Source organism: Coregonus clupeaformis, chromosome 15, assembly GCF_020615455.1.
Source record: "Coregonus clupeaformis isolate EN_2021a chromosome 15, ASM2061545v1, whole genome shotgun sequence".
NCBI classification, from domain to species: domain Eukaryota; kingdom Metazoa; phylum Chordata; class Actinopteri; order Salmoniformes; family Salmonidae; genus Coregonus; species Coregonus clupeaformis.
The window spans coordinates 52,555,065-52,576,021 of record NC_059206.1 but is presented as its reverse complement, the minus strand read 5'-3'; the positions used below and the strand labels follow the sequence as shown (position 1 = coordinate 52,576,021).

The window sequence follows — 20,957 nt, the reverse complement described above, 5'->3', positions numbered from 1 at the left end:
ATATAATTGATTAGAAAAAAAATCCCTTCCTTTTCCCGTTTGGCAGTGTGTCGCCCATATCGCCCTATTGAACACACCGCCCCTGGTCAGGAGACTACATTGTGAGGCAGTATTGTGTAGAAGGATATCAGTCAATTAAAATACATTAATTAAGCCCTAATCTATGGATTTCGCATGACTGGGCAGGGGCCCACCCACTTGGGAGCCAGGTCCACCCACTTGGGAGACAGGCCCAGCCAATCAGAATGAGTTTTTCCCCACAAAAGGGCATAATTACAGACAGAAATACTCCTCAGCAGCCCCCCTCCCCCTCCTCAGATCACCCCGCAGGTGAATAAGCCGGATGTGGAGGTCCTGGGCTGGTGTGGTTACATGTGGTCTGCGGTTGTGAGGCCGGTTGGATGTACTGCCAAATTCTCTAAAACGACGTTGGAGGCGGTTTATGGTAGAGAAATTAACATTAGATTATCTGGCAACAGCTCTATTGGGACATTCCTGCAGTCAGCATGCCAATTGCACGCTCCCTCAAAACATGAGACATCTGTGGCATTGTGTTGTGTGACAAAACTGCACATTTTAGAGTGGCCTTTTATTGTCCCCAGCACAAGGTGCACCTGTGTAATGATCATGCTGTTTAATCAGCTTCTTGACATGTTACACCTGTCCGGTGGATGGATTATCTTGGCAAAGGAGAAATGCTCACTAACAGGGATGTACACAATTTTGTGCACAACATTTGAGAGAAATAAGCTTTTTGTGTGTATGGAACATTTCTGGGATCTTTCATTTCAGCTCATGAAAAATGGGACCAACACTTTACATGTTGCATTTATATTTTTGTTCAGTGTAGTTAGTCCAGTTAGTGAGGTGAGGTAGTTAGTGAGGTGACAGGTAGGGTGGTGTTGTATACATACCGGCCCATCCTTGAGGTGTTGCATGGCCTCGTCCCAGTTCTTCTTGTTGGGTTGGTCCTCCTTGATGAGGCTCTGCTGCTGCTCTGTCAGCTTGAACGCCTCCTCCATCTTCTGACGCTTGGCTGGGGGCTCCGCCGACTCCTTACACACCTCTGACAAAGCACACCAACACACATTGTTTATGGATGCATGTACATGTATCAATTCTATTCAAAGATGGGGTAACATTTTATTTGACACCTTCAAAACAACCCCCGAAACGCCTTGTCATAACTAGTTTCATATCTATTGGAAATCCCCCCTCCCCCCTTTCCCTAGTGGCAATTCCGCTCATGCACGCACATAGCAGTGCACAAGATATACAGTATACTGTACACACAAAGCTAAAAATACATCTCTCTTCTGTCTCATATTCCTAGCTGTGTCTCAACAGGTACCTGTCTCCTTGTCCTTGGGTGTCTTCTGACTGCCGTTGCTCTGTGGCTGTTCTTCTGTACCCTCCATGGGCTTCTTCTCGTCCTCCTTCACCTTCTTCTCCAGGGGGTGTAGCCGTGGCCGGCCCCGTCCAGGTTGCTTCTTGCTCCTAGTGGACCCTGGTCGAGCGTTAGCCTCCTTCTTGGTCTTGTTGGCCATGGCCTCCACGTAGCCTGGAGGATACTGTAGAGGCAAAGAGACACAGAGTCATATGAAAACACAGAGGATACTGTAGTAGGGGCACACAGAGAGACTGTCAGACAGTCAGATAAAAACATCAACTGTCTTTAACAAACAAAGGACAAAGGATCAATACAATATTTGTGGTTATCGAAAATATATTTCACAGCGGTTTAGATGGTACAATGATTCTTGCTTGTTTTGTCACTTAAACTGAAATTAGGCGAACTATTCACATTTTTCCAACAAGGAAATGGTGGAGCGATTTCTGCATATTGCACCTTTAATTTCAGAAATTAAGACATAAAAAGAGGGACAGCCACTGAAACAGCAGTCATAACCAAAACTGTCCTATTCTTCTCATACTATCATAATGTCCTATTAAACAAATGCAGGTGGACAGAGGACCCTCACTCACCTGCACAGCCAGGCCCAGTTTCTGGATGCGCTCCAGGCCCTCAGGTGTCCAGGGAGCAGGCTCCAGGTCATCCCTCCGCAGCAGGTACCTCCACACCAGGAAACCACACTTCCCTATCTCCGGCCAGTACTTCACCACCTGAGACATACGCAGAAATAGAATTACTGGCACTCCACGGAACACAGACTTGAATGGGAATGTCCGTTCTAGAAATTATATTTCTATGGGCACATAGTTAGACAGCAGCAACATCAGTGAAGAACTAACAGGAGTTTATAGTAAGACAGGGATAGTACTAAAAATAATATTGTATTAATGAAAATTCTTCATTTAAAAAAGGATGGCAAAAAGAGCAGATGAAATATTTCCTAATCTTGTCTTGTTAGTGATTGCTACAGCCCTGAAACCATGTGTGTTGTGTTTACCGTAATGGCCCATCTGAGGAAATCAAGATGTGTTCAAAAAGCATGACTCATAATGAGGACCAGCCCCAACAATATCTGTACCTGATTTATTTTGATGCTGTTTGTATTACATTTGTAATGAATTTCAGATTTTACAACCAAACGGCTGTTAACAGTTTGTCACAAGGGCCTAGGAGAGAGGTAACGCAGAAAGGATCCAAAAGGCCCTTCTCCAGTCCATGTTCCTGAGAGGAGGTTGAGTGACTGGCAGGGAGCAACTAGGGCTCCATTCCAATATCCACACTATAATGCAATGTAATGGGCATGCCTTCTAAGTATCAACCAATATGGCAATACAAACAAAATACTATTGCATGGAAGTATATATTGCAATTTCATATGATAGAAGTTAGTGCCATAGCTAGTATACCTTGTAGATGCCATCGTAGCGGTTGCCCTCCTCCGGGGCGTACTTGCTGATGCGTCGTCCCTTGGAGCTCCGCACCACCCTCACCGGCTTCCCCGCACGCCAGTTCCTGGACTCCGCCCCGTCCTTGTCATTAATGGGGGCGTCGCAGTTCAGCGCCAGGGCCCTGAGAGATCAAGGGTCAAAGGGTCATGTGATGAAGGGAGCTATAGCTATTGGATTTTCTAAAACCCAGTTTCAAATTACATGAGAACACACCACACAGGTTCCATTAAGCCAGTATTCATCAAAACCCTGTTCTGGAGATCAACACAGGATGTGCAACCTTTCATTTTAGCTCACCACTAACACATTTGATTCAGCACCCTTTGAGTCTCCAGGACAGGATTGATGAACACTGGTTTTCAACAGCTTTACATTGACTTGAGTAAAAAAGTACACTATGGGCCTGCAGTCTTGGTTGAAACCAGGGAGAGAAACAGGACAGGTGGTACTTTGTTGTTTGTTTGTTTACTGTACCTGTTATAGTGGGTCAGGGTCTGGTCAAAGGAATGCTCCCCGATGCGCTTGTTCCCTGAAAGGTCGCGACCCCCACTGCCCGTGTAGGTGAACTCATCTCCCCTGTCCTGACGGTGGAGATCAAAGGGTTAAAAGGAGACACACACACACACACACACGTAAACAGTTTTAAAAACACAGCCCCTGCACATACTGGACTAATCCTGCATTTCTTTAGTTGAGTAAGTCACAAGTATAAAATCTCAGCCTGAGACTCACAGCTAAATCAACATAGTGCCTTGCAAAATTATTCATACCCCTTGGATTTCTAAACATTTTATTGTGTTACAAATTGGTCAACAATTAACAATCTACTCAAAATACTCTTATGTCAAAGTGGAAGAAAGATTAACTTTTTAAAAGATTAATAAAAATGAGGTAACTATTTATATAAGTTGTTGCATAAGTATTCAGCCCCTTTGTTTAGGCAAGCCTAAATTAGTTCTGGAGTAAACTTTGGCTTAACAAATAAAAAAATACTGTAAATTACATGGACTCACCGTGTGAAATAATAGGGGTTGACATGATTCAACTACAAAGACCAGGGAGCTTTTTGAAGGCCTCATAAAGGGCAGTGATTGGTAGATGGGTAACAATAACAAATCAGACATTTAATATCTCTTTAAGCATGGTCAAGTTAATAATTAAGCTGTGGATTATGTATTGAACCACCTAGACACATCAAAGATACAGTCATCCTTCTAAACTGAGCTGCAGGACAGGAATGAAACTGCTCTGGGATGTTCCCATGAGGCCATTTGTGATTTTAAAAGTGTTACAGAGTTCAATGGCTGTGATGGGAGAAAACTGAGGACGGATCAACAACATTGTAGTGACTCCACAATAATGACAAATGACAAAGTGAAAAGAAGAATACAAATATACAGAATAAAAAATATTCCAAAACATGCATCTTGTATGGCACTAAAGTAATACTGAAAAAAGAAAACCTGCCAAAGGAATACACTGGCCTAAATGCAAAGACTTATGTTTTGGGCAAATCCAACACAACATCACTGAGTTACTGCCTCCTTATTTCAAGCATGGTGGTGGCTGCATCATGTTATGGGTATGCTTGTCATCAGCAAGGACTAGAGAGTTTTTCAGGATAAAAAGAAACAGGATGGAGCTAAGCACAGGCCAAATCCTAGAGGAAAACCTGCTTCAGTCTGATTTACACCAGACACTGGGAGAGGAATTTACCTTTCAGCAGGACAATAACCTACAACACAAGGCCAAATCTACACTGGAGCTGCTTACCAAGAAGACAGTGAATGTTCCTGAGTGGCCAGGTTACAGTTTCGACTTAAATCCGCTTAAAAATCTATGGCAAGACATGGAAATTGCTGTCTAGCCATGATCCCCAACATCTTGACAGAACTTGAAGAATTATGAAAAGAATAATGGGCTAATATTGCACAATCCAGGCTTACCTAAGAAGACGCAAAGCTGTAATCACTGCCAAATGTGTTTATAACATGTATTGACTCAGGGAGCGGAATACTTATGCAACAACTATATTTTACTTATTGAATTTCTATCAATCAAAAAAAACTTCCACTTTGACATTTGAGTATTTTGTGTAGATTGTTGTCAAAATTACAATTAAATCCATTTTTATCCCACTTTTTAAAAATGGAATGTGAAGAAATCCAAGGAGTATGATTTTTTTAGGGGGTATATCAGCTTTAATATTGCAGATAGATTGTGGCTTCCATCAATGTAATTGTCTGAATCCCCCAAATACACTGCTAAAAAAAATAAAGGGAACACTTCAACACAATGTAACTCCAAGTCAATCACACTTCTGTGAAATCAAACTGTCCACTTAGGAAGCAACCCTGATTGACAATACATTTCACATGCTGTTGTGCAAATGGAATAGACAACAGGTGGAAATTATAGGCAATTAGCAAGACACCCCCAATAAAGGACTGGTTTTGCAGGTGGTGACCACAGACCACTTCTCAGTTCCTATGCTTCCTGGCTGATGTTTTGGTCACTTTTTAATGCTGGCGGTGCTTTCACTCTAGTGGTAGCATGAGACGGAGTCTACAACCCACACAAGTGGCTCAGGTAGTTCAGCTCATCCAGGATGGCACATCAATGCGAGCTGTGGCAAGAAGGTTTGCTGTGTCTGTCAGCGTAGTGTCCAGAGCATGGAGGCGCTACCAGGAGACAGGCCAGTACATCAGGAGACGTGGAGGAGGCCATAGGAGGGCAACAACCCAGCAGCAGGACCGCTACCTCCGCCTTTGTGCAAGGAGGAGCAGGAGGAGCACTGCCAGAGCCCTGCAAAATGACCTCCAGCAGGCCACAAATGTGCATGTGTCTGCTCAAACGGTCAGAAACAGACTCCATGAGGGTGGTATGAGGGCCCGACATCCACAGGTGGGGGTTGTGCTTACAGCCCAACACCGTGCAGGACGTTTGGCATTTGCCAGAGAACACCAAGATTGGCAAATTCGCCACTGGCGCCCTGTGCTCTTCAGATGAAAGCAGGTTCACACTGAGCACATGTGACAGACGGGACAGAGTCTGGAGACGCCGTGGAGAACGTTCTGCTGCCTGTAACATCCTCCAGCATGACCGGTTTGGCAGTGGGTCAGTCATGGTGTGGGGTGGCATTTCTTTGGGGGGGCCGCACAGCCCTCCATGTGCTCGCCAGAGGTAGCCTGACTGCCATTAGGTACCGAGATGAGATCCTCAGACCCCTTGTGAGACCATATGCTGGTGCGGTTGGCCCTGGGTTCCTCCTAATGCAAGACAATGCTAGACATCATGTGGCTGGAGTGTGTCAGCAGTTCCTGCAAGAGGAAGGCATTGATGCTATGGACTGGCCCGCCCGTTCCCCAGACCTGAATCCAATTGAGCACATCTGGGACATCATGTCTCGCTCCATCCACCAACGCCACGTTGCACCACAGACTGTCCAGGAGTTGGCGGATGCTTTAGTCCAGGTCTGGGAGGAGATCCCTCAGGAGACCATCCGCCACCTCATCAGGAGCATGCCCAGGCATTGTAGGGAGGTCATACAGGCACGTGGAGGCCACACACACTACTGAGCCTCATTTTGACTTGTTTTAAGGACATTACATCAAAGTTGGATCAGCCTGTAGTGTGGTTTTCCACTTTAATTTTGAGGGTGACTCCAAATCCAGACCTCCATGGGTTGATAAATGTGATTTCCATTGATAATTTGTGTGATGTTGTTGTCAGCACATTCAACTATGTAAAGAAAAAAGTATTTAATAAGAGTATTTCATTCATTCAGATCTAGGATGTGTTATTTTAGTGTTCCCTTTATTTTTTTGAGCAGTGTATATTTTATATATATATATATATTTTTTCCTCCTTTATTATTTTCCCCTAACTCTACCACCCCTCCCTTAATTGGAGTAAACTAATGGACAACAACACTTAGGCTTCTACTGCCATCTCATACAGTTGAAGTCGGAAGTTTACATACACTTAGGTTGGAGTCATTAAAACTCGTTTTTCAACCACTCCACACATTTCTTGTTAACAACCTATAGTTTTGGCAAGTCAGTTAGGACATCTACTTTGTGCATGACACGAGTAATTTTTCCAACAATTGTTTACAGACAGATTATTTCACTTATAATTCACTGTATCACAATTCCAGTGGGTCAGAAGTTTACATACACTAAGTTGACTGTGCCTTTAAACAGCTTGGAAAATTCCAGAAAATGATGTCATGGCTTTAGAAGCTTCTGATAGGCTAATTGACATCATTTGAGTCAATTGGAGGTGTACCTGTGGATGTATTTCAAGGCCTACCTTCAAACTCAGCGCCTCTTTGCTTGACATCATGGGAAAATCAAAAGAAATCAGCCAAGACCTCAGAAAAAGAATTGTAGACCTCCACATGTCTGGTTCATCCTTGGGAGCAATTTCCAAACGCCTAAAAGTACCATGTTCATCTGTACAAACAATAGTACGCAAGTATAAACACCATGGGACCACGCAGCCATCATACCGCTCAGGAAGGAGACGTGTTCTGTCTCCTAGAGATGAACGTACTTTGGTGTGAAAAGTGCAAATCAATCCCAGAACAACAGCAAAGGACCCTGTGAAGATGCTGGAGTAAACAGGTACAAAATATCTATATCCACAGTAAAACGAGTCTTATATCGTCATAACCTGAAAGGCCACTCAGCAAGGAAGAAGCCACTGCTCCAAAACCACCATAAAAAGCCAGACTACGGTTTGCAATTGCACATGGGGACAAAGATCGTAATTTTTGGAGAAATGTCCTCTGGTCTGATTAAACAAAAATAGAACTGTTTGGCCATAATGACCATCGTTATGTTTGGAGGAAAAAGGGGGACAGCTTGCAAGCCGAAGAACACCATCCCAACCGTGAAGCACGGGGTTGGCAGCGTCATGCTGTGGGGGTGCTTTGCTGCAGGAGGGACTGGTGCACTTCACAAAATAGATGGCATCACAAGGAAGGAAAATTATGTGGATATATTGAAGCAACATATCAAGACATCAGTCAGGAAGTTAAAGCTTGGTCGCAAATGGGTCTTCCAAATGGACAATGACCCCAAGCATACTTCCAAAGTTATGGCAAAATGGCTTAAGGACAACAAAGTCAAGGTATTGGAGTGGCCATCATAAAGCCCTGACCTCAATCCTATGGAAAATGTGTGGGCAGAACTGAAAAAGCATGTGTGAGCAAGGAGGCCTACAAACCTGACTCAGTTACACCAGCTCTGTCAGGAGGAATGGGCCAAAATTCACCCAACTTATTGTGGGAAGCTTGTGGAAGGCTACGCGAAATGTTTGACCCAAGTTAAACAATTTAAAGGCAATGTTACCAAATACTAATTGAGTGTATGTAAATTTCTGACCCACTGGGAATGTGATGAAATAAATAAAAGGTGAAATAAATCCTTCTCTACAATTATTCTGACATTTCACATTCTTAAAATAAAGTGGTGATCCTACTGACCTAAGACAGGGAATTTTTACCAGGATTAAATGTCAGGAATTGTGAAAAAACTGAGTTTAAATGTATTTGGCTAAGGTGTATGTAAACTTCCTACTTCAACTGTACATACTATACACATTTTACGGACACAGTATATTTTACAATCGTTATCTTTTGTTTGTTTTTAGTCTCATCCTTCAGCTACCCTCAACCCCTCCCATCTATCTCTGAAGACCATCCAGTTTTGATTGATATTTGCCATACACTACCGTTCAAAAGTTTGGGGTCACTTTGACATTTCCTTGTTTTCAAATGAAAAGCAATTTTTGTTGTCCATGAAAATAACATCAAATTGATCAGAAATACAGTGTAGACATTGTTAATGTTGTAAATGGCTATTGTAGCTGGAAACGGCTGATTTTTTATGGAATATCTACATAGGCGTACAGAGGCCCATTATCAGCAACCATCAGTCCTGTGTTCCAATGGCACGTTGTGTTTGCTAATCCAAGTTTATCATTTTAAAAGGCTAATTGATCATTAGAAAACCCTTTTGCAATTATGTTAGCACAGCTGAAAACTGTTGTGCTGATTAAAGAAGCAATCAAACTGGCATTATTGAGACTAGTTGAGTATCTGGAGCATCAGCAATTGTGGGTTTGATTACAGGCTCAAAATGGCCAGAAACAGAACTTTCTTCTTAAACTCGTCAGTCTACTCTAAGTTTTGAATCCAGCATCGTTTTGTGTATCAGTCATTTTGTGTATCAGTTCATAAACCATGTGCCATGTGCCATGGAATCAGTACATTGAAAATCTTTTCCCAACTATATTGCAATCTATATGGCACAGCTGTCCATTTTTGGTCCTTAACCTTTTCATGATGTCAGAATGCACTCACTGTTCCAAAATGTGATTGTTACGCAACAGGACAGTTAACCCGTGGTGCCTTCAAACCAAGACACGCTGCCTGCTAATTATCTATAGGCTATATTTCAACTTGTCAATTTGAAATTATTTTCTAACAGGTTTTACTTTCTAACAACAGTTTGAATTGATTTGTGATCTGCCTCCTCATTAATTCACATAGAAGTAGCCCATTTCACTGTAGCGAACTATTTATGTTTGAGGCTTTACCCTAGTGTTGCCCCAGATCAAGTATGCAGACATTTGTGCAGTCTAACACAAACCTTTCCCCCCTGGCACATTTTCTGTCTGGCGCTCGCATTGCCTTCATTGTTGTTTTCCTTACAAATAATAACTTTGGACAAAGTAAGTACCTTATCTTTTTTTTCTTTCTACTGTAGCATACTTATCAAATTTACTTTCCGTTTTCAAGAACTGGTGACAAATCATGCATTCCGACTCTTGCATAGGTTGTAATGGACACATATGATGTGTGTAAAATATTTATTTGAAGGTTGTACGGATTATGATGAGCTAATGCTAAGCTATTTGCCAGCTATGTGTGGCGACATGTTTGTTGACATTATACATTGCATTCTGGGTGTCACATAAACATCTGTCAGACCAAAGATGTTATAACAAAATGAGGTGAGTGATGGTTCACTCATCTTTCGAGTAAACTTCTGGAAGTGAATGAAGGGAAGTGAATAATGGTAGACGACACACCCCTTCAACATGCATACTGCAAACAGACCAAACTCATCTTGTCTCCTCTTCTTATCTTTGGTTGACCCGAAAAAACAAACACGGCGGCGCGCACAAACTACCCATCGTCAGATTACGTTCGATTTTTATAAAAATGTTTTACTCAATAATTTTTTATCAATGGTGAGCTCACCCATGGTGTGATGAATTGTAAATAGTAATTTCTATTAGCGAATTCATGTTATGGTTTCTGTCAGCCGGGAGTTTGCTAAATATGACTGCTTGTGTTAGGTCAATCTTTCGTCAGTTTGCGCTAGGACTAATGTAGCCTACATTCTCCGGTTTAGATGATTATGTTATGCTGTCGCCACTTCTGTGAATGTCTGAACATTGCATCCAAAAAGAAACTGGTCACATTCAGGACATAATGTTGTAAGGACTGTGTTTGTGCAAAATGTTTCTGTGAAAGAAATAGTGTTGCCAGCTCAAACGCTGACTGTTACGTCAATCGAAACTGGATGTTCTAAATAAGTGTTTTAATCACACCGGTTTGAGCTTACGCTGCAGGGACCACTGTAGAATGATCACACCCATGTGTTGGTACACGTCAAAGGGTTAAATTAAATTTGTATACTTTTTTATTTATCACAATTTTCTTTAACCAATTTTGGTCTTTAATGCAGGGCCAACAGACAAGTTCCTTACTTTGTCCCCCTTTCATCACCTCTTCCATTTTTGCGGTAATGCTGCAATTAGTTGATTGTAATTTTGAGTAGAGCATACATTTCCATATATTTTTGTTAGCTGCATAACTCTAACAGTCCTATTTATGATATAATTGACAAATATTATACCATATTATTGTATTTTTATCAAATTAGTATATTTGAGTTTAACCATAATATTTGTTCCGTCTTTCTGGTGGATTAAACTGAAATTGCAACCAATTTTCTATGGCTTGTTTTAAAAATAGCGATATTTTGGAGATTATTTCATTTTCAAATAACCGAAAGTGAGAGGTTGTAATCTGAATAAAGAGAAAAAGGCCATTCTTGAACATGGGGTGAGCCATTCTTACTAATCTACTAGAGAACCAGTTCAGATTTAAGTATAACTTTTGTATGACTGAAGCCTTTAGTGAAAGGTCTAATGCTTTAGTATTTAATCATTTATACCCTTCGAATTCATATGAATTATATAAATAGGCCTGTTTAATTTTGTCTGGCTTGCGGTTCCAAATCAAATGGAATATTGTTTGCTCATATATATATATATATATTTTTAAAGTCGCTAGGTGTAGGCAAGGCCATAAGCAATAAGTAAACTGGGATATGACTAAAGAGTTAATCAGGGTGATTTTTCCACAAATAGACAGGTATTTTCCTTTCCATGGTAGCAAAATCGTATCTATTTTTGCAACATTTCTATTACATTTAAGTCATTTAGCAGACGCTCTTATACAGAGCGACTTACAGTTAGTGAATTTTTTTTTTTTTTTTATACTCGCCCCCCATGGGAATCGAACCCACAACCCTGGCGTTGCAAACGCCATGCTCTATCAACTGAGCTACATCCCTGCCGGCCATTCCCTCCCCTACCCTGGACGACGCTGGGCCAATTGTGCGCCGCCCATGAGTCTCCCGGTCGCGGCCGGCTGCGACAGAGCCTGGATTCGAACCAGGATCTCTAGTGGCACAGTTAGCACTGCGATGCAGTGCCTTAGACCACTGCGCCACTCATTAAAATGTATTGTAGTGATACCATTTATTTATTTTTCGGGATATGAATACTGAGTATGTCCACTTTACCGTCAGACCATTTTATTGGTAAACTACACGGTAATGTAAAAGTTGTATTTTTTAGTGATCCAATACGTAATATAGTACACATCATAATTTGGTTGTAATACAGAGAGGTTAGAACAATTATCTAGATCCTCTATGAGGCTGTGGAGGGATCCAAATTGTGGATTTAAAAGAAAACATGAATCAGCATACAATGACACCTTTGTTTTTAAGCCCTGGATTTCTAGCCCCTTGATATTATTGTTGGGTCTGATTTTAATAGCTAACATTTTGATGGCCATAATAAATAGACATGCTGATAGTGGACAACCATGTTTTACTCCTCTTGACAGTTTAATACTTTCTGAGAAGTAGCCAATATTTACTATTTTAAACCTAGGGTTACTATACATAACTTTAACCCATTGTATAAGAGATTCTCCTAAATTGAAATAGTTCAGGCATTTATATATACATTCCAGTCGTACTTTATCAAAAGCCTTTTCAAAGTCAGCTATGAATACCAGGCCTGGTTTCCCAGATTTTTCATAGTGCACTATTGTTTCCAGTACTTGTCTTATATTATCTCCAATGTATCGTCCATGTAAAAAACCTGTCTAATTAGGATGAATAATATCCGACAATACCTTTTTAATTCTATGCGCTATGCATTTTGCTAGAATTTTTTGCATCACAGCACTGAAGTGTAATGGGCCTCCAATTTCTTAAATTGGCTGGAACTTTATATTGACCACTTGGGTCCTGTTTCAGTAATAATGAAATCAGACCTGGTTGAGTATCTGATAATCTATCATTTGTATAGAAGTGGTTAAAACATGCTAATAACGGTCCTCTGAGAACATTAGAAAAGGTTATGTACACCTCCACTGGTATGCCATCCAGCCCTGGAGTTTTCCCAGACTTAAATGCTTTAATTGCATCAAGAAGTTCCTCCTCTGTAATTTGGCCTTCACATTAGTCTTTCTGTACAGCTGTTAATTTTACATTATTAATAGAAAGAACATCCTTACAATTAACTTTGGTTAAGGGACCACCCATACACAAAAATGTATGCACGCATGACTGTAAGTCACTTTGGATAAAAGCGTCTGCTAAATGGCATATTATATTATTATTATTGGAGACCGAAACTAAAACATATGCTTAAAGTGCTTTGCTTCCTCTTTCAAAATATTGTTTGGTGAATCATGGGTGAAAAATTATTATTTTTGGTAGCATTTCTATGTTGAAGATAAAAAAAATAATTCCCCATATTCTATGGTACAGTTTTATTGCTATCTGTACTGTTAGTCCCTCTTTTTCCTTTGTTAATATGAATTATTTTGACCTAAATTGCTTTTGTTTCAAAGATGAGTATTGAATTGCATGGCCTCTAAAGGCACATTTAAAGTGTCCCATACAATAAGGGGATCTGCTGTACCTACATTATGTCGGAAAAAGTAAGTTACAAACAAGTTGTCATCCAATAGGCTTTGATGAAATGTCCAAAATCCTCGCCAACGTGGAAATTCTGTAAGGGTAATGTATATGCCAATTATTTGATGGTCCGACCGCATTCTATCCCCTATCAACACTTTAACTTTTGGTGCCAGCGAGAATGACATAAGAAAGTAGTCAAGACGACTAGCTTGATTGAGCCTCCGCTATGTATATCTCACTAGGTCAGGATATTTAAGCCTCCATATATCCACTAGTTCCAATATATCCATGACATTCGTGATTTCCTTATGTGCATAAGGGTGATAGTTTGTAGTGATTTCCTTTACGGTCCATTGAGGTATTTAAAACCGTATTATAATCTCCCACCATAATAAGAGAGTCTTGTATTGCTTGTAGGCTTGATAAATTATTATATGTGGTCCTCTGTAGCTCAGCTGGTAGAGCACGGCGCTTGTAACGCCAAGGTAGTGGGTTCGATCCCCGGGACCACCCATACACAAAAAAAAATGTATGCACGCATGACTGTAAGTCGCTTTGGATAAAAGCGTCTGCTAAATGGCATATAAATAAATAAAATAAATATATATGTATTTTCAAAGAAAAATTGATCATCATTATTTGGACTGTATAGATTAATGTGCCAAATCTGTTTATGGTCCAATAACATATTTAAAATAATCCATCTACCTTGCGGATGTTTGAACAATTTGCACATCCAGATAAAAATAAAAATTGTTAATTAATATCGTCACCCCCCCATCCTTCTTCCACACAACTTCATCTAAAATTGTTGAATGAGTTTCCTGTAAACAATAGATATTATAGTCCTTCTCTTTTAGCCAGGTAAATACTGATCGTCTTTTATTATTATCTGCTAAGCCATTACAATTATAACTGGCTATGTATGGCTATGAATACTTTTGCAACGCACTGTAGTTTTAATTCAAAATCCAGTGAAAATATGCTCAAAGTCCATCCTAACCCATCCTCCAAATGAATCCTAGTTAAAAACATTCATCATAGTGGTTTTAAATGCACTTTCCAGAGCTATGCTGTACAGTGTACATCCTTTAAGAAAGTCAAACTTGTTAAAAGGGAGAGAAGGAGAGCGGGAGAAGGGGGAGATACAGACACAGACTACATCTGTGTGAGAACCAGATGGATGGGCAGACAGACTACCATCCTCCCTCCATCCTACCCTCCTCCCGTCTACCAGGCTAAAGACAAGACAGAGCAAGAACAAACAGCATGGGACATTAGAGGAAGTGAGAATAGAGAGGGAAAACAGAGGGAGAGAGCGAGATCTCCCTTCTCCTCTCCTCTCTCCTTCGCTCCCACGCTCCTAGATTGCTTAGTTCAAACACAACAACGGCAGACATGAAAAAAAGGAAACCCACCACTTCATCCTCGAAGCCTCCGGCCAGCACCAGCGAATAGGAGCCATCATTACTGCGGCCGTGGATACCTCCCACGTGGGGCCTGTGCACTCCCGCTTCACTCACCTTGGAACACAGGAAGGGAGGAGAATATAGGCAGAGATAGGGAGTGAAGAGGAGAGATAGGGAGATAGAATTAACAGGAGTGGGGGAGAGTCAGGATGGGTGATGTGAGATATGGGAGGGATAGAGAAAGAGGGGAGGAATGTGTGATACAGGCTATGTAAACTAATCCGTGTCAGAATATCAGTTGATAACTATAAGCCTATAAAGTTAATTGAAAGTAAAAATCTTTTCGGATTCAACATCGTCTTGATTTGAAAATATGACATATTGTTCGAAACATTTTCTCTGTTCTCTCCGAATTTGTGAGAAATCACCTAACTTGTATCACCCTACCTGTTCCTATTGGCTCACCTGAACACGGAACTTCCATGTTGTTCCCACGGGAACCCCAGGTACGGGCCCGTAGTGGTTGGAAGGGACGATCGTACATTCCTTAGTGCGCCCCACACAGGCCATACCCTGTAACATCAGGAGCATGGAATTCAAGGAAAGGACCTATTCATGTATGTTTTAGCTAGCATGTATTCACACGTTGGACCACACACACATTACATAAACAAAGGACTTACTACTAGAAGCTTTAGCTACCATAATACCATAACTCAGACCTGAATAGCATTGTATACATAACAATAATCAATTTTCAGTGCTGGAAATGTTTTTTTATTAAAGCGTTGGACAATTTGATTCATTCTTCAGTCTTTCTTATCTCATAACATTCCCAAACGATAAGACAAATAAAGGAGAAAAAACCAAAACCTCCTTTTAGCACTTTCATGTATATGAATATATAGAATAGGCTGTTTTCAATTAACATGGGATGCGTTCAAATGGCACCATATTTCCTTTAGGGCACTACTTTTGACCAGAGCCCTATGGACCCTAGTTAAAAGTAGTGCACTAAATAGAGAATAGGGTGTAATTTGGGAAGCATTCATGGTGTATACCGGGAAACAAATGGGGTTATTTTTCCTCTAGTTTGGTTCCTGGAAAATAACTTTACTCTGCTGAGTCATTTTAAATGGTATTGTTAGCATCGCCTCACAGCTTGAGAGGAGAATTACACACGGCTTAGTCAGAGCAGAAAGGTCTCACTGTGGGCCTGGGCCATGTTCAGTAGGCACCAAACGGAAGAAAACGGGGTCAAAAGTATAGGATTTTGTTCAGTAGAGCTAGGGTTGCAAAATTACAGGAACTTTCAATAAATTCCCTGAAATCCCAGTTGGAGGATTCCAACCAGGATTTCTGGAAAACCAGGGAATTTATTGAAAGTTCCTGTAATTTTGCAACCCTAATTTGTAGGGCACAACATTGCAAAACATTTTGCAACGGAAAACAAAAATGGAAAAGTCCAGGTGGTCCCTCCCTGTCTGTCCGTTTTCTTCCCATTTGGTCACTACTGTTACCTGCCAATACACTCCTTTAGGAGAACTTAGTGAGGGGATTCAATTAATATGGCCTGGGCAGGCGTGTTTTGCACGGGGTAAAAGTTGATTTAATTAGTTTTGGACACAGGCTGCCTGCCGGGCGTGAGCCAGGTGCCACGTTCAAAGCCCAGGGCGAAGTCAGCTCAAAAACAAAAGTGACGTAATTAAGGAGTAACCCAGGTGATGAGGGTATGCAACAATAAACCCGTCACGCTGACACTCAACACGGGGGCCCCTCAGGGCTGCTTGCTTAGTCCCCTCCTGTACTCCCTGTTCACCCATGACTGCGCGGCCGCGCACGACTCCAACACCATCATAAAGTTTGCCGACAACTCGACGGTGGTAGGCCTAATCACCGACGACAATGAGACAGCCTATAGGGAGGAGGTCTGAGACCTGGCAGTGTGGTGCCAGGACAACAACCTCTCACTCAACGTCAGTAAGACAAAAGAGCTGATTGTGGACTACAGGAAACTGAGGGCCGAGCACGCCCTCATTCACATCGACTGGGCTGCATTGGAGCGGGTCGAGAGCTTCAAGGGCACGACAATGCCTCTTCCCCCTCAGGAGGCTGAAAAGTTCTACAGCGGCACCATCGAGAGCATCTTGATTGGCTGCATCACCACTTGGTATGGCATCTGACAGCAAGGCGCTACAGAGGGTAGTGTGTACGGCCCAGTACATTTCTCGGGACGAGCTCCCTGCCCTCCAGGACCTCTATACCAGGCGGTGTCAGAGGAAGGCCCAACATTTTTTCAAAGACTCCAGCTAACCAAGCCACAGACTGTTCTCTCTGCTACCTGACGGCAAGTGGTACCAATGCACCAAGTCTGGAACCAACAGGAGGACCCTGAACAGATTCTACCCCCAAGCCATAAGACTTTTAAACAAGACTGCTAAATAGCTAATCAAATGGCTACCCGGACTACCTGCATTGACCCTTTTTTACACAAGCTCTCTTGCACTGACTATGCACACACAATGGACTCTACCCACACACTCATAAATGCTTACATTGACATCACAACACACACACACACACACTACCTACACCCACACACGCATGCATACTTACGCCACACACACACACTTACCACATACGCTGCTGCTACTGTCTATTATCTATCCTGTTGCCTAGTCACTTTACCCCTACCTACAGTGCCTTCAGAAAGTATTTTGTGTCACTGGCCTACACACAATACCCAATTATGTTGAATTATGTTTTCAGATATTTTTACAAATTCATTAAAAATGAAAAGCTGAAAAGTATTCAACCCCTTTGTTATGCCAAGCCTAAAAGTTCAGGAGTAAAAAAAATTGCTTAACAAGTCACATAAGTAGTTGCATGGACTTACTCTGTTTACAATAATAAAGTCAAAAAAAATTTGAATGACTACCTTATCTCTGTACCCCACACATACAATTATCTGTAAGGTCCCTCAGTCGGGCAGTGAATAAGAACACTGATTCAACCACAAAGATCAGGGAGGTTTTCCAATGCCTCGCAAAGGGCACCAATTGGTAGGAAAACATGCATCCTGTTTGCAATAACTCTGCAAGTAAAACTGCCCAACAAATTGCGAAGAAATGAACTTTATATCCTGAAAACAAAGTGTTACATTTGGAGCAAATCCAACACAACACAACACATCAATGAAAACCACTTCATATTTTCAAGCATGGTGGTGGCTGCATCATCTTATGGGTATGCTTGTCATCGGCAAGGACTAGGGAGTTTATTAGGAAAAAAAGAAACGGAATAGAGCTAAACACAGGTAAAATCAGTCTGCTTTCCAACAGACACTGGTAGACAAATTCACCTTTCAGCAGGACAATAACCTAAAACACAAGGCCAAATATACACTGGAGTTGCTTACTAGTCCTGAGTGGCCTAGTTACAGTTTTGATTTAAAATCAGCTTGAAAATCTATAGTAAGACTTGACAGAGCTTGAAGAATTTAAAAAAGAATAATGTGCAAATATTGTACAATCCAGGTGTGGAAAGCTCGTAAGAGACTTACCCAGGAAGACTCAAAGCTATAATCGCGGCCAAAGGTGATTCTAACATGTCTTGACTCAGGGTTATGAATTAGATAAACTCAGCAAAAAAAGAAACGTCCTCTCACTGTCAACTGCGTTTATTTTCAGCAAACTTAACATGTGTAAATATTTGTATGAACATAACAAGATTCAACAACTGAGACATGAACTGAACAAGTTCCACAGACATGTGACTAACAGAAATGGAATAATGTGTCCCTGAACAAAAGTAACAGTCAATATCTGGTGTGGCCACCAGCTGCATTAAGTACTGCAGTGCATCTCATCTTCATGGACTGCACCAGATTTGCCAGTTCTTGCTGTGAGATGTTACCCCACTCTTCCACCAAGGCACCTGCAAGTTCCCAGACATTTCTGGGGGGGAATGGCCCTAGCCCTCACCCTCCGATCCAACAGGTCCCAGACGTGCTCAATGGGATTGAGATCTGGGCTCTTCGCTGGCCATGGCAGAACACTGACATTCCGGTCTTGCAGGAAGTCACGCACAGAACAAGCAGTATGGCTGGTGGCATTGTCATGCTGGAGGGTCATGTCAGGATGAGCCTGCAGGAAGGGTACCACATGAGGGAGGAGGATGTCTTCCCTGTAACGCACAGCGTTGAGATTGCCTGCAATGACAACAAGCTCAGTCCAATGATGCTGTGACACACCACCCCAGACCATGATGGACCCTCCACCTCCGAATCGATCCCGCTCCAGAGTACAGGCCTCAGTGTAACGCTCATTCCTTCGACGATAAATGTGAATCCGACATTCACCCCTGGTGAGACAAAACCTTGACTCGTCAGTGAAGAGCACTTTTTGCCAGTCCTGTCTGGTCCAGCGACAGTGGGTTTGTGCCCATAGGTGACGTTGTTGCCGGTGATGTCTAGTGAGGACCTGCCTTACAACAGGCCTACAAGCCCTCAGTCCAGCCTCTCTCAGCCTATTGCGGACAGTCTGAGCACTGATGGAGGGATTGTGCGTTCCTGGTGTAACTCAGGCAGTTGTTGTTGCCATCCTGTACCTGTCCCACAGGTGTGATGTTCGGATCTACCGATCCTGTGCAGGTGTTGTTACACGTGGTCTGCCACTGCGAGGACGATCAGCTGTCCGTCCTGTCTCCCTGTAGCGCTATCTTAGGCATCTCACAGTACGGACATTGCAATTTATTGCCCTGGCCACATCTGCAGTCCTCATGCCTCCTTGCAGAATGCCTAAGGCACGTTCACGCAGATGAGCAGGGACCCTGGGCGTCTTTCTTTTGGTGTTTTTCAGAGTCAGTAGAAAGGCCTTTTTAGTGTCCTAAGTTTTCATAACTGTGACCTTAATTGCCTACCGTCTGTAAGCTGTTAGTGTCTTAACGACCGTTTCACAGGTGCATGTTCATTAATTGTTTATGGTTCAACGAACAAGCATGGGAAACAGTGTTTTAACCCTTTACAATGAAGATCTGAAGTTATTTGGATTTTTACAAATTATCTTTGAAAGACAGGGTCCTGAAAAATGTTAATTTTTTTGCTGAGTTTATTTCTGTGTTTCATTTTCAATAAATTTGGTACAAATTATAAAAACATGTTTTCACTGTCATTATGGGGTATTGTGTGTAGATGGGTGAGAAAAACAATATTTAATAAATTTTCAATTCAGGCTGTAACATCAAAATGTGGAATTAGTCAAGGGGTATGAATAGTTTCTGAAGGCACTGTATATGTACAGTACATAGCTACCTCAATTACCTCGTACCCCTGCACATCGACTCGGTACTGGTACTCCCTGTATATAGCCATGTTATTTTTAATCATTATTTTTATTCATTATTCACTGTGTATTTATTCCTTGTGTCACTATTTCAATTATTTATTGTATTTTTTTAAATCTTACCTTTAACTCTGCATTGTTGGAAAAGGACCCGATTTGATTAGATTTGATTTAATGAGAAGGATTCTGTGTTTTCACATGCAAAAGTGATTGCTATTGCTAAAAAGTTGGACGATGCACCATGCTGCTTTGTTGATGACATGACCGAGTGGCGAAGATTACTGTTCGATTTCAGAAGGGGTCTCCTCCCTCACTGCTTTTGCCCGTTCACGTCATGGGCCATAGACCGGTGCCCCGAGGCACAGCATAATCTAATCCACCCAGTCACTCTGCTACAAAGCTGTGAAGGCATCTACTTTGTATTGCTAATACTGTGACTCAACAGGCCGATGGCTCAGTTTACTCAGCTAGCCTGGGCTTCTGTTAGCAGCACAAGGCGCTAGACAATGACGGTGCTGTCTGCCTGCCCATGTGTGTGAGTCGGTGGGTATGTGTGAGTGTCTCGTTCACTCATTCGGCTGCCAAAAACCAAGGGGGTCCTACTTCTGAGTGTCACATAACATGAGTGCAGCATTAACATACGTGCTCCAGTCCAGGTCAAGATATCGCCTCTTTCTTCAGTTAAATATACAATGAGTCAAATTGGAATTGACCCCAATCCCCTGGTGTAACCCTTGTTCTTAGTGTTGTAGACTCTGGCCATGTCCGAATACCCGTACTTGCATTCTAAATAGTAGGCATTTTGGGTATGCAAAAAATTTAAATGTAGTATGCTTTAAATGCCAGGATGTCATACTAATTTCGGCTTTTCATCTAGTAGAATTTGCTGCACACTATTGAGGAATAGAATCGTCTTTCAAGACCGACGTGTATTTGATAACAGCTGATAATCAGCTGAGGGGACACGCCGTACCAAAATGAACAAATGGCATGAATCAACGCAATTGCACATTAGATGAGCCTAGTATGCTGATATTTGT

The 20,957-nt window shown here is 41.8% G+C and overlaps 1 protein-coding gene across 2 annotated transcripts in view; it reads right to left on the bottom strand.

Annotated features, from left to right (window-relative positions):
* LOC121582884 (E3 ubiquitin-protein ligase UHRF2-like) overlaps nt 1–20,957 on the bottom strand; it is a 55,732-nt gene that overhangs the window by 5,320 nt on the left and 29,455 nt on the right. For both annotated transcript variants that reach the window (XM_041899039.2, XM_041899038.2), the window contains 7 exons: nt 15,041–15,148; nt 14,585–14,689; nt 3,337–3,443; nt 2,821–2,983; nt 1,987–2,124; nt 1,352–1,571; nt 915–1,066 (listed from right to left, as the gene is read on the bottom strand). In XM_041899039.2, the coding sequence (XP_041754973.2) occupies nt 915–1,066; nt 1,352–1,571; nt 1,987–2,124; nt 2,821–2,983; nt 3,337–3,443; nt 14,585–14,689; nt 15,041–15,148 (993 nt within the window). The remainder of the gene's footprint in view (nt 1–914; nt 1,067–1,351; nt 1,572–1,986; nt 2,125–2,820; nt 2,984–3,336; nt 3,444–14,584; nt 14,690–15,040; nt 15,149–20,957) is intronic.